Source organism: Monodelphis domestica, chromosome 1, assembly GCF_027887165.1.
Source record: "Monodelphis domestica isolate mMonDom1 chromosome 1, mMonDom1.pri, whole genome shotgun sequence".
Taxonomy (NCBI): Eukaryota; Metazoa; Chordata; class Mammalia; order Didelphimorphia; family Didelphidae; genus Monodelphis; species Monodelphis domestica.
This window is the reverse complement of record NC_077227.1, coordinates 491214324-491228758: the sequence shown is the minus strand read 5'-3', so window position 1 is coordinate 491228758 and position 14435 is coordinate 491214324. Positions and strand designations below refer to the sequence as shown.

Here is a 14435-nt window from a genome sequence, read left to right as displayed (position 1 = left end):
TAACTGAAAAAGAGTTAACTAAAGGAAAAAAATGAGGAGGGGGGAGGAAGAGGAGAAAATGATAGTGATTGATATTAATAGTAAAGCTTAAAGTTCATATAGCCCTTTAGAGTTTGCTAATCAAAATTATTTCACATGCATTGTCTTATCTGCTCTTCTCAATGATACCAAAATGTGGTAATTGCAGGTACTATTATGTACATTTTTTAGATGAAGAAACTGAAGCATAGAGGTCATGTGTTCTTCCCAGATTCAGAATGAATGAAAAAGAAGCTAATGCTAGAAGATAATACCCATTGCCAAATGAGAGCCATAGCCAGTAAGGGGAACACCACCTACCCCAACACTCTCCCCTTCTCACCCTCCCCCATTTTTTTTTTTTGGTGAACACCTACCTACTTTTTTTTTTAAAATATATTTTATTTGATCATTTCCAAGCATTATTCGTTAAAGACATAGATCATTTTCTTTTCCTCCACCCACCCCCCATAGCCGACGCATAAGTCCACTGGGCATTAGATGTTTTCTTGATTTGAACCCATTGCTTTGTTGATAGTATTTGCATTAGAGTGTTCATTTAGAGTCTATCCTCTGTCATGTCCCCTCAACCTCTGTATTCAGGCAGTTGCTTTTTCTCGGTGTTTCCACTCCCATAGTTTATCCTTTGCTTATGAACCTCCCCCATTTTCAAGCCCTGGGGCAAATTCCTAATTCATTCCATACTAATTACCATTTTGCATATTACTTAACAGAAATGATAATAGAATTGATGAAATAATAAAATAGAATTCCATGTAAGTCAGGGACAAAAAGATAACTTCAATTATTTATAGGTCCTACAATTTCACAGACCTAAAAGTCCACCTAAAAGACTACCAGAATGATTCTTTTCTATGTGCTTCTGATGAGGATAAGTGTTTTCTGGATATACTGTCCTTCAGAATGTATGGATTCTAATGAATAATTGATTGACATTGTGGGAGGGGGAGGCTGCATCATCTGATATGCTCTCCTTTGGTGATTTTTTTTTCATTTTCTCTCTTCCTTTACTTTTTTATACCCAAAGGTAACCAGGCAAACAGAAACTGGAGAAGATAAAATCCAACCAAAGGTTTCTGATCTAAGTGGGTAGGGCCAGAGAGCATCCATGAGGAAAAGCCACAACAAACTTCCACTGTTTTTGAATGAATTTCTTTGTTTTTTAAATTCAAAGTATTTTGTTTTCCTAATTACATGTATTCATCCATAAATACATTTTTTCATACATTTACCAAAATTATAAGATCCAAATCATCTCCCTCTCTCTCTTCTCTTCCCTGACTCAGAGATGGTAAATAATTTGATGTGGGCCATACATGTATTATCGCACAAAACATATTTCCCCATTGGTTATTGTTGGAAGAGCACATTCATATAAAACCCAAACCCAAAAATAAAACCATTAATATCCTAATGTGAGAGATAGTATGACTTGATCTGCATCCATCCAATTCCAATAATTCTTTTTCTGAAGGTAGATAGCATTCCCCTTTATAAGTCCTTCAGAATTGTCTCAGATCATTGTATTGCTGAGAGTAGCTAAGTCTTTCACAGTTGGTCATCATACCATATTGCTGTTTCTGTGTATAATGTTCTTCTGGTTCTGCTTATTTCATTCTGCATCAGCTCATGTAGATGTTTCTAGCTTTTTCAGAAATCACTTTGCTAACATTTCTTATAACACAATAGTATTCTATCATCACATATACTCCATTTTTTTCAGATATTCCTTAATTGATGGACATCACTTCAATTTCTATCTTTGCCACCACAAAAAGAGCTGCTGTAAATATTTTTGTAGAAATAGGTCCTTTCCCCTTTTTTATGATCTCTTTGGAATACAGACCCTCTCTACCTCAGTTTCCTCAATTACAAAATGGGGATAATAATAGCACCTATACATGATTGTTATGAAGATCAAATGAGATATTTGAAAAGCACTTAATGAATGCTTATTCCCTTCCCCTTCATCCCATTATTCCTATTATTATCAGTGATTTCCTTAAATAGGGGTCTGACCATGTCATCCATTCAATAACTTTTCAATTCAATATTCAATAACCTTCATTTGCTCACAATTACTTTTAGGATCAAAATAAAATCCTCAGTTTGGCATTCAAAGACATTCAAAACCTAACCATACCCACTTTTTCAGTCTTCTGAACCACCTCTTAGCTCAATCTCTCCCTACTTCCAATGTACTTTTCAACTTAAGATACTGGCCCCCTTGCTGTTTCTCAGACAAGAAACTTCATTTCCCAACTGGATATATTTTCTCTGGCTGTTTCTAGTGCCTGAATCTCTGCATCCTGGCTTCTCTGGATTATGTTAAGTCGCAGCTAAAATCTCACCTTTTCCAGGAAGCCTCTTCTAATTCCTCATATTCTAGTGTCTTTTCTTTGTTGATTATTTCCAATTTTTCCTCTCTCTATATATCTTGTTTGTATATAGTCATTCCCATGTTTTCTTTGCTATAAGACTGTGAGCTTCTTGAGAACAGACTATCTTTTTGTATCTGCTGAGCTTAGTGTATGCCGAACAATAAGGATTATTTATTGACTAATTTATGGCATAAATTCCCTTATAGCATATCCTTGCCTGGAGCCAGATAAAGGCATTTCTTGAAGTCCCTTTTTAGGGGTTTATCATGAAGAAGGCTGATAAATGTGTGAAACAGGGTTTGAACATGGCAACTCCTTGACACTAAGTCCTGTGTAGGTGCCACTATACTAAGTTAAAAAGAAAAAGAGAACTACCTTTTCTATTAGTACACATATATAGAAGTGATCAAGAAAACAACTTATTTCTTCACACATTCCAACTTTTTTTAATCACAAAATGTCGGTAGAATTCAATGACTTTGCGTGTTTAAATTTGCTTATTGTGACCTAAGAATTCACAGACAAAGTGGTTGTTTAATTTCTGTTGTCTTCAGCATCAACTGGTCTCAGTCATCAGAGGCATGCTTTGTTCTTGCCATGTGTGAAAACGTTGATTCACAGCAGGGCTTACACTGCACGAGACCCATCTGAAACAGACAGAAGTGCAGTTTTTCTGAGTTTTGTATAACAGCTGCTTTTATAGCCACTACTGTGGTGAGAATAAAAAAAGATCACATAAAATCCCAGAAAAATCAAACCACTTACCTGATTAGTACAGTCACTGGTACATTTTAAGTATTAATTGCTTTTTGCCTTCCCTTGATTATAGGCATATTAGGATATATAATTCTTGAACTTTTTCCCCTCCCAGAATTTAGAAAAAAATACTTTGTAAATCTTCAACTATTATCAAAATGGGAATTACTATGTTATCATTATTTTGTTCACCTATTGCCAAAATGAAAAACTAGTTTTTGTTGCTTTGGATGAGTGTGGGAAAAGGTTTCAGTCATATCTCCATTGACTAGAATAGTGTTTCTCATATTATGTTCTTAAATGCTTGTTTAATAAATTGAAAAGAGGATACAATTAGGGTGCAGAGTGCCAAAACTGGCATATTTCACCCTTGCATTTTTTATTCATTCAATAACCATCTGGACAGAATCTATAAATTTTTTAGAAATTTTGAAAATGTTTAGTACAACCTAGATTCAGAGACTCTAAAAGAGTTAGCATTTCAGGATGAACTTAGAACTATTAGTATATGTTTAAAATAGTTTATTTTTTTTTAATATTTTGACTTCTAAGCTGTCTCCCTTCCTTTCTTCCATCCTTCCCTACACCAAACTAAAGAAGTCAATTGACAAAAAAAAAGATATATGTGTAAAAACGGTATCATGCATGCTTCTATTTATCAGCTCTTTCTCTGGAGGTGAACATTCTTAGTAATACTTTAAAGAGTATTGTTGCTGTATACAGTGCTCTCTTGGTTCTTCTAGTTTTGCTCTTCATGATTTCATGCAGGTATTTCCATGTTTTTTAAAAAAATTAACCTGCTCATCATTTCTTATGTCACAGTAGAATTCCATCATAATCATATTCCATAACTTGTTTAACCATTCCTCAAATGATGGGTATTTTTTTCAATTTCCAGTTCTTTGTCACCTCAAAGAGATGCTATAAATATCTTAGAACAAATAGGTTCTTTTTCTTTTTTCCTCATCAGCTTGGGAAACACGTTGGTCAAAGTGTATACCCAATGTTATAACTCTTTGGGCATAATTCCAGGTTGCTCTCCTAATATCTTGATAATTGTATTTCCTCTGGCTTCCTTTGTGATGCTGTGTATTTTATTTTATGCATTTAAAAACATTATCCTAAGGAGTCCATAGGTTTGACCACATGGCCAGAGGCATTTACCATATAAAAATGATTAAGAACCCTTGCACTAACCTTAGTCTGTGCCTCTGCTTTTTCCCTAGCATAACCCAAAGCCTGTTAGATGACTAACCTTAAAGACATCAAGAGTCTTGATACTGTCAGTAACTTGTGCAAACACAAGGTATGGCCTCAGAGAAATAGGATGAACAAAGAAATCTATTTTTCTTAGATCTGGAGAAAAAGATTTGTCTAGTAATGTTTATCAATTGGCTTTGTAGACAAGGGACCATTCAAACACTCTTCAAACTCTGACTCAGATGCTTACTTAGTTTGTGTGACGTTGGGCTAGTTACTTAGCTTCCCTATGCCTCAATTTAGGGAGTTGTTCTAGATGGTATCTGAAGGCCTTGCCAGAACTCCAAGACATACATTCCTACAATACAGAACTCCCACAACATGAAAAAAAAAAGTTAAACACTTAAACATCACTAAGAAAAAGTGCAGTTTAGATGACTGAATTCTCCAAATTTGGGGATCAGTACGGCAAAAAGGACAGAGTTTTGGATCTGGATCCAGAAAGACCCAAGTTTGAATAGTGCCACTTCAAGCCCCTGGGCCTCAGTTTCCTCACCTTTAAAGTGAGGTTGGATTAAATGATAGAGTTTCTTAAACTCAGTCCTATGAACTGCATAACCAGCTGACTCTGTGTGTGTGTATGTGTGTGTGTGTGTGTGTGTGTGTGTGTGTGTGTGTGTGTGTGTCCTTCCGGCAGCTGTCTCTGCTCAGACCCCCCGGAGCCCCCGCCCCCTTTCCCAGGCTCACTGTGCAGGAGAAGCATCGGGCCTCCAGTTACCAGTTTCTCCTTCCCACTCTCCCAACTCTGTTGCCCTCCTCAGTGCAAACCCGCCGAATCCCAGAGGCAGCTGTCCTGGCAAGCTGCGAGGCGGCCGCGGGTGCCCCCAACTTTAAGACTAACTGAAGCTTCGACCCATCCTTGGGGGCGGGGGAGGTGAGGGTGGAGAGGGTGTGTGGGGAGGGGGGTGTAGGGAGGGACGGAAAGAGGGGGGTGGGGAGAGAGGGAAGAAAAGGAGTATTTGCAGAGCGGTGAAGAAATGAACAACTTCTTCTGAAGGTTTCATATGACGACTTCAGCGCCCTCCTGGGTTGAATCTGGACTTAGAAAGCCGGCACATATCCGTCTTCTCCGGACTGGCTCCAATCACATCTGGATCCCAAGAGCAGTGGTGTTCAGTGGAGCCCACGGGAGCTCCGCAGCCTCCTGCGAGGGGCAAATTCCCTCCGTCCGGGGCATTTTCCCCGCTTCCTCTGACTTTGTGCCCATCGGCTGATTTGGGTTCATGGAGCTCGGGTTGTGGTTCCTCTTTGGACTTACTGTGACCTCCACTGCAGGTAACTGGGCAGTTTACTCTCCCTTCCTCCTTCCCTCCCTCCCTCCAATACATACACTGGGAGAGCAACCCCCAATCATCTCGGGTAGCCCAGGTCCATTGCTGGGAATGGGACCTGGCTGCAGAGGGCTGGTAGAGAGGACTCCGTGTGGAGACGGGCTCTTTTTGGTTCCTAGAGAGGCACCGAAAACGAATTTCTTCGGTTTCAGTCTTCTAGACTAGTGCAATTTACAGAAACTTTCCTCTGGGTGGGAGGGGAAGATCGAAAGGGAGAGGTGATAAGTACACAACTGTTTTCCCACCGACCCTGAAGCCTAGGACCAGAGGGCTCCCCGAGATATACAGGATAGAACCCCTGCCCCGCGCGGGAAAACCTGGGAACCTTGTCAGGAAGTCTGAAGCCCAGAGGGCAAATTGGTCAGGTTCTGGAAGCTGTCCCTGCTTTGGGCCAGGGTGCCTGAGGACTAGAGTGGGCTTGTTCTTTGCTAGACAGGTGGGAGCAGAGCACTCCCCAGAGCAGGGGGTGGGTGAGACTCCTAGGAGGGGGAGAGGCTGTTGGGAGAAAGAGGAGGCATAGGGTAGCAATCCCTAGGGAAATAAAATGAGAAGAGAGAAAGAAAGAGAGCAGAGCTGAGACTGGGATTGAGGAAAGGAAAGAAGGTGAAGAGGGCAGAAAGAAGGTGCAAAGACAGAGAAACAGAGAGAGCGCTGTTTGTGGGATCCCTGAAGTTAGGGGAATAGAAGAGGCTAAGAGGGGGAAGAGCATACTGTGTAATCCCCTAGGCGGTTGGACTATAATGGTTCTGGGAGAGAAAGCAGGACGTACCATTGGCATTGGCACTCCTTCCCCCCTCAAGGGGGTAAGGTGTTATCTGAGAGCGGCTTCGCAGCTTTCTTTCTGTCCTGTAGGGTTTTTGTCTCCCCCGGTGCCTCGTCCGGAGGCAGGGACAGCTGGAGGGGGCGGGGGCCCCAGGGTTCCTGAAACCCGGGAAAGCGATGGAGAAGAGAATGAAGCAACGATCAGGCAGCTGAGCCCGACTGGGTCCGGACAGGACAAGGGCGCGAGCAGGTCCAGGGAGCCCAGGCGGGCATCGGTGGGGGCAGGAGAGAGCCCTGCACGCAAGAGAGAAAAGCGCTGCACTTGCTACACTTACAAGGACAAGGAGTGTGTGTACTATTGTCACCTGGACATCATCTGGATCAATACGCCAGAGTAAGAGCCTCGCACCAGATGGGGCCTGGGTGGGTTGGGGGACGAAAGGGCAACCTTTGAAGGTTTGGGGACACAGACGGAGGACATAGATAGACTTCAAGCTCCAAAATTCGTACCCATGTGCACGCCTCTCCCAGCCCCCAACAAATAGTCTGAAACACAGAATCAGACAAGTGCTTGAATCCTTTCCCCTAGTCGAGGTCTCACCAGAAGTCCTGGGCCCTCTTCTACAGGTGATCTCCTCCCAAGACCTGAAGCACCTATCGCTATCGGGAATCCGTCCCAACTCAAGTCCCATAGATTGTGCCCTCTCATCAGATCCCTTGGCTCTCTGGCTGGGATAGGCTCACTGGGGGCCCAGAAAATACCTCCTCCCTATAGCTGGAAGCTTAGTTCTTTCCCTTATTCATTTGGGAGGCCCTTGGGTAGTGGAGGAGAAATTCAATCTCTAAGTTTCTGGTCTAGTGGAAGTGAGACCTGCCTTCAAGTGAAATGCAACTGAGCAGGAGGGGGTTAGATACCTGATAAGTCCCTTTAAGCCTCTTTTCTGAGTAAGAGGAAGTCCTGAAAGCTATCTCCTGTCCCAGAGGGTAAGTGGTGCCTTCACCACTCTTGACCCTGAGGAAGCTCAAATGGTTTTTGAATTCTTTAAAAGGCAGGCTGCCATCCAGGGCATTGGAGCACAATCAGGACTGGTCTCCTGGAAGCCAGGGAATGAATCTGACTCAGTAAGCCAGCATTCTGGATCTCTTAAGTGTGTTACACAATCTGGATATAATTTCATTAGGGTATCCGGGTTGACTGATATTCATGCCAGCTATCTTTCTTCAAGACTGTTTTTGCTTATGTATAATAAGATAATCAATTTAAAGTTTAGAGACCTTGGAAATTATTTACTCCAATCTAATTTTATAGATAAAGAAACAGTCACAGAGATGTTAAGTGACTTGTCTGGGGTCACTTAGGTAGTAAGTAGCAAAATTTGGAATCAGGAACAGATCCTCTGACTACAAATAGCCCTTTCCTTTACATCATTATGTCTTTTGAATCCCAATTAATGGAGTTACCATCTAGGCAGTTCCCATTTGGTTCTTTGATTCAACAATCATCTCTTAGTGCCCAAGTTCCAGGCACTGTGCTAGGCATTGCAGATACAAAGGCAAATGTAAAGCAATACTTTGCTCTTAGGTAGCTTACACACTGTTGGGGGAGAGAAATACTAAGATGCTTCAGAAATTAAATGCACAATATATAATATGATTTCCAGAGAAGGACACTAGAGGCTACAAAGAACAGTAACTATGACTAATTTCACACAGAAGTTGGAAACAGTCAATGGTGAAATCTAAGAGTTTTCTTCTGTTTTTCTTGTTGCTGTAGTGGAAGAAAAACTTTCTAGACTCAGAAGGCTGGATTTGAGTCCAACTTCTGTGTGATTAGCAAATCTTCTGATTTCTCTGGGTCTCAGTGTCATCTTCTATAAAATGAGGAGGTTGGAATAGATTAATTAAGCACTAATGTTTTATGATTCTGTTTTTCTCTCTAACACTCATTGCATTTTCCTAGAATTCTCAGCAACTGAAGAGCTAATTGGATTGCCTTCTGTATGGTTGTAGCATTGGGAAATGCAGTCTGGGAAACCCTGTTTATTATTCTGTAGTTCAAATTTGCTTATTGTGCATAATCTATGCCAGGTTCCATTATTATTAATCAGCCCATTTTATAGATAAGAAAAAATAGGCATGAAGATTTGTAGGTGGCATAGCCTATTTGCTAAGTTACTAGTTCGGAATATTACTGTACTATATTATTTCCTCTGTGTAAAACAAGCTTTGGGAAAAGCTGTAGTAGTTAGTCTGATGCCTTCACTGGCTGTTCCCTTAATGAGTGTGTATGTGTGTGTGTGTGTGTGTGTGTGTGTGTGTGTGTGTGAGTGTGAGTATCTGTATTCAAGTTCAGTTTTGCAGAAATATGCTTTCCTGAATGTATAGGATTTACCTGAATATCCTAGCTTTTATTTTTTCACTGGGTACAGCTAATTACCTTTGAAACCCTATCTTCTACAAGGAGGTTTTCCTTCTCCATTTTAAGTCTAGTGCCTTTCCCCTTAGATTATCTTCAATTCATCCTTCATCTATCTTGTTTGCACATCACTGCTTGCAGATTATTTTCTCCTGTTAGAATTTATTGAGGGTAAATTAAGGATCATATTTATCTTTCTTTGTAAGCCCAAAGCATAACACAATTCCTGGCATCTAGTAGGAATTTAATAAATGCTTGATATTGACTTTACTTAATACTACTACTATTAATTTGAAGGCAGAATGGCATAAGGGGTAGGAAGCTGGACTAGAAATCAAGACAACTTGACTTCAAGTCCTGTCTGTGATAAATTTAAGCTGTGACCATGACTAGGTGGTGCTGTGTGGATAGAGTCCCAGGCCTGAGGTTAGGAAAAGCCATCTTCCTGAGTTCAAATCTGGACATAGACACTTCCTAGCTTTGTGATTCTAGACAAGTCATTTTTCTGTTTGCCTCCATTTCCTCTTCTGTAAAATAAGCAGGAGAGAGAAATGGCACACCACTCCAGCATCTCTCCCCCCAAAAAAACAAATGAAGTCAAGAAGTCAGACATGGTGAAAACAACTGAATAATCATGGGAAAGTTATGGGCAAGTGCCTCATGCAGTTTTAAAATACTAGCAGATAAATTGCTGATCTCTATCAGTGGAACTCCTTACCTGTAAACATCTTGAGGGCAAAGCAGATTGTTTTTACCTTTTTAAATATTCCCAATGCTTAGCACAGTAGCTGCTACATAGGAGGAACTTAATAAATGTTTATTATTGATGACTTGCTGATATTACTATTACTAATATGAAGACAAGATGGCAGAATGATTACAGGCCTGGATTTGGAGAGTCTGTTCAAATCTGCCTACCATATATTGGGGTTATGTGACCATGGCCATACCATGTGACCAAATAGTCCATGACAATGGAATTCTAAACAAGTTGCTGATCTGAATCCATGGAACTCTATACCTGGAATTCCCTACATCACAGGTCTAGAATACCACCCCCATGAAAAATAACCCCAATAGCTTCATTGCAATGTGAAGGTGATTCTCTTAAGTCTATGCTAATGGAAAATAAGGTCTTGCAAGTTCTACCAAGCTGAAATATGGGCCTGATAAATGGACTTTGCATTTTTTGTGCAAAAATTAACAAGAGGCTCATTCCCATGAGGATGGCTTCTAGGTTAGGATTGTTTTTCTATCATATTCATGAAGAATTTACACTGAGGGAGTCTGAGAATTCCATCCAGTTAGGTAGAGAGAAGATCCATAGTTGATGCAAGTCAGACACCCTTAAAATATCAAATTAAGAAATAATAATAGCTCACATCTGTACAGTGCTTTATAATTGAACTTAAGGCTATCTTTGTTTCTTCCTGAGCAACCTCTTCCCTTGACTTCTATGACATTGCTTTCTCTTGGTTCTCTTCTGTCTCCTTCTTAGTTTTCTTTGCTGATTTTTTATTTATACCCCTGCCTTCTTAGCATGAGTGTTCCAAAGAGATGTCTACCACCTTTTTCTCTTGCCTCTTTTGTATATACTCTCTGGTGATCTCATCAGCTCCTTTGAGACCTAGTATCATTTTTCTGCAGATGACTCCTACATCTAATCTAGCCCACTTCCCTCTCATGAACTCCAGTCATGCATCATGGAATGCTTGCTCAATATATTCTCCTGGAAACCCCAAAGGCATCTCAGACTATTTATCTAAAATTCCTATATCTTCCTCTGTGAGCCTATTCCTCTTCTAAACTTCCACATTTTGGCTGGTGGAACCACCCAGTCAGGCAGTTTAATAAAGTCTCTTTTCCTCACTACCCATGTCTGGTAAGTTAGCAAGTCTGGTCAATCATTCTTCTATTACATTTCTTGTATATATCCTTTTTTCTCCAATCACATAGATACTACCCTCACTCAAACTCCTTTCTCTTTTTGCCTATACTACTGAAGTAGGCTCTTAGTTGGTTTTCCTATTTTCAGGTGTTTTTTTTTTTCTAATCCATTCTCTATTGTTGTACAGTCACTTTTTAAGTAGTGTCCAACTCTTCTTTACCTCATTTGGTTTTGTTTTTCTTTTTTGGCTGGAGTGGTTTGCCATTTCCTTCTCCAGCTCATTTTATGGATAAAAAGAGTGAAGTAGTAGCTCAGTGGATTGAGAGCCAGGTCTAGAGATGGGAGGTCCTAGGTTCAAATCTGGTGTCAGACATATCCCAGCTGTGTGACCCTGGGCAAGTCATTTAGCCCCCATTGTCTAGCCTTTCCTTACTACTTTTCTGCCTTGGAACCAATACACAGTAGTGATTCTAAGATGGAAGGTAAGGGTTAAAAAAAAAAACAGTGAAGCAAATAAGAGTTAAGTGGCTTGCCCAAGATCACACAGTTAATACATGTCTGAGACTAGATATGACATGAAGATGAGTCTTTTTTCCTACTTGTATTTTAATTCCCCGTACTTTGCATGGTACTGAGTAAGCATTTAATTAATGCTTGCTGGTTGTTCAAAAATCTAAATTCTTGTCTTTGTTCAAGGCTCTGCTCAGGTGCCTTCATCATGAAGACTTCCCTATAAAAACCCTGAATTATGAATATTCTTTCCCAGTGGTATCATATTTGTGTAGAAATGGAGGTCATTAAGCTGTACATAAAGATTCCTGTGGGCTACATATTGACTTAGAAAACCACATATTAATGTTATTCATGTTTTGTGGCATTTTTATTGATTTTGTTAAATATTTTCCAATTATATTTTAATCTGCTTCTGACCTCAGAAATGTTGTATTTGATGTCTCTGTGTTTTCATTCCTCAATTTTCCTTGATTATAATTATGTGAGTACATGTTTTATCTTCCAGTAGAATATTAGCTCTTAGAGGGTAAAGACTGGTTCTTGCCCTCAGTGCCTGCTGCAGTGCCTAATACATAACATGTCATTTATATGTGTTGGTTGTGTTCAAATGACTTCAATTTTCCTTGAAATGAGAAAACTGAGTCTCAGGGAGGTAAAATTATTTGGCCAGTCACACAGTTAGTGATAGATTTCTAACCTCAAATCCAATGCTGTTGGATCACCCTGCTGTTTCATGAGTCTCAACCAGGACTTTCTCACTTAGTATGTTAATTAGAACTTTAGTAATTAAATATGAAATTGAACTCAGTAGCATAGTCTTAAAGAGAGAAAAAAACCCTTTAGTGTTTCAAACCAATTTGAAGCCCCATTTTTTTTCTGGGGGCGTCAAGTCTTCTAAATATTTCTATAGAATCCAACCAATATACAATATTTTGCTTCATCTGTGAAGCCTTCTCTGATGTCCTAAGAAAAAGTGGTTGTGCCTCCCATTTCAGTCCTCAGTCCCTTTTGTCTACCTTTCCTCTACATTCACATGCTTCATTTTGTCACGTATTAGTGAAAAGGCATATGTGAACTTCATAGCTCTAGGTCCTATGCCTGGGAAGAGGAGCTTATCTATTTTTCAAGTACTGGGCAGTGAAATCATTGGTAGTGATGCCTGGTATGATTATCAGGAAATCCTATATCTCTAGCCCCTCCTAGCACTGGTACAGTCTGTTTACACAGAATGGGCACATTTCCATTGCCTTTTGGGTCAACAGAAATCCTAATTCCTAGCTGCTCCTGATGTGCAATCCTAAAGCTTTATAGAGTGCAATAAAATATTCCTTTACATAAAATAGCTAGAAGAGCTAATGATGGGTTTCATCTCTGACAAACATTCATGAAGTGCCTGTTGTGTGCTAAATACTGTGAGAGATACAAAGTTTAAATAAGACATTAGCCTCTGCCTTCAAGGAGTTGATGATACTGTGGGGGAAGCTGACATATATGAACAATATTAATTCCAAAGGAATTAATAGAATTCCTTGTGGGGAAGGAGGAAGGAAGGCTACCTGAGTGATTTGGGATTTGAGCTGGGCCCTTAAGATAGATAGTGATTTGCATGACATTTGCATATCACAATATCTAGTATCTCTAGATTAGAATGCTTTGGGTGAGTCTTTCTACTCTCAGCCTAGAGACCTAGCTAGATTCTTGCTTTGCTGAACAATGTGAGAGGAGAAAGAGGCTCTGTGATCCTTTCTCCCTATCTCTACCCACTCCCCCACAACCCCAAATGGCCCAATGCTGCTATGTTTATAATTCTTTCATTTTCTCTACTCTCACCCAGACTAAATCTTCCTTCTGGCTCCCCCCCACCCCCCACCCCCACTTCAAGATTCCCTTTGATTTTTATTTTAATCTTATTTTATTTTACTTTCAAGGACTGATGATTTCATATATGTGGGTATTTCCTCTACAGGTGCTGATGACTATCCCATGACCCATTCACGATATGGGCAAACCATTTACCCTCGTATTTAAAATAGGGTTGGTGATACTTATCCCATAGTGTTGATGTGAGGTTTAAAGGGTGGGTGTGGGGGGGTAATGCATATATAACAAAACTGGTACATGTCAGTTGCTTGTGCTACCATGATGAGTGCCACCAATTTCTTACGAGTTGTTACAGTAGCTGAATTTTTAAAAATTTTACCCAAATGTCAAGTCTCTGGTGATAAGTCTCTCCACCCTCAGCTAGATATGTACTCATTTAATAGAACCTGCTGGAGTTTTTATTAATGAGCATAGTCTTCAAGAACCTTGGATTAACCCCAACCCACAATTGGAGAATAATTTTAATGGAGGACTTTTATTAGCAGCTTAAAAACGTTGGGGTGAAGTTATTCTAGACCATCCTGTCCTTCCTCACAGAACCACCTTTCTTTCTCAAGGGACACAATCAGTCTATCAGTAGTCAAGATGTGTTACTGAGCACTTCTGTATATAGACAGAAGAAAAGGAATCCCAAGACTAGGATAAGGGGTAAGGATTTTTAAAAATCTATAATCATCTGAATTCCTTAGGGGACTTTATATCCCCTGGTTTTCTAGAACTCACCTATTGAAGAATCAGTCATTTTAATAATGTTAAAGAGGCTAAATAAATGTCCAGTGTTGTACTTAAGATCCTAATTTATCATTTCAAAGTATCATCTTATGGTCTAAAATAAAATCACTTATTGTGTCAGGCATTGGTGGGGAGGGGGGAGATTGGTCCATAAGGGAAAACTCAATAAGTACATTAAAAGTTGACTTAGCTTTGGCCTTCTCCCTCTTTCCATTTTAAATATTGGGGAACAACAATAATAATAGACAACATTGATATATAATTTTAAGGTTTGCAAGGTACTTGAAATATATTATTTGATTTTCACAATATTCCTGTGGGGTAGGTACTGAAAAATTATTATCCCCTTTTTACAGAGAAGAAAATTGAGATTAAAGAGGCTAAGTGGCTTGCCCAGTGTTACATAGCTAGTAAGCATTTGAGGCAGGATTTGAACTGAGGTTTAATTACTATACTAATTAGAAAATTATCCAAAA

At 39.8% G+C, this 14435-nt stretch overlaps 1 protein-coding gene across 2 annotated transcripts in view; it reads left to right on the top strand.

Annotated features, from left to right (window-relative positions):
* Window positions 1-5128: 5128 nt before the first annotated feature.
* EDN3 (endothelin 3) overlaps window positions 5129-14435 on the top strand; it is a 36831-nt gene continuing 27524 nt past the window's right edge. The window contains exons 1-3 of one of the 2 annotated variants that reach the window (XM_007475653.3): window positions 5129-5310; window positions 5434-5711; window positions 6620-6923. In XM_007475653.3, coding sequence (XP_007475715.1) covers window positions 5660-5711; window positions 6620-6923 — 356 coding nt within the window. In that variant the 5' untranslated portion in view covers window positions 5129-5310; window positions 5434-5659. Of the gene's footprint in view, window positions 5311-5355; window positions 5712-6619; window positions 6924-14435 lie in introns of those variants that run through there. The other variant, XM_007475654.3, reaches the window with a different exon arrangement.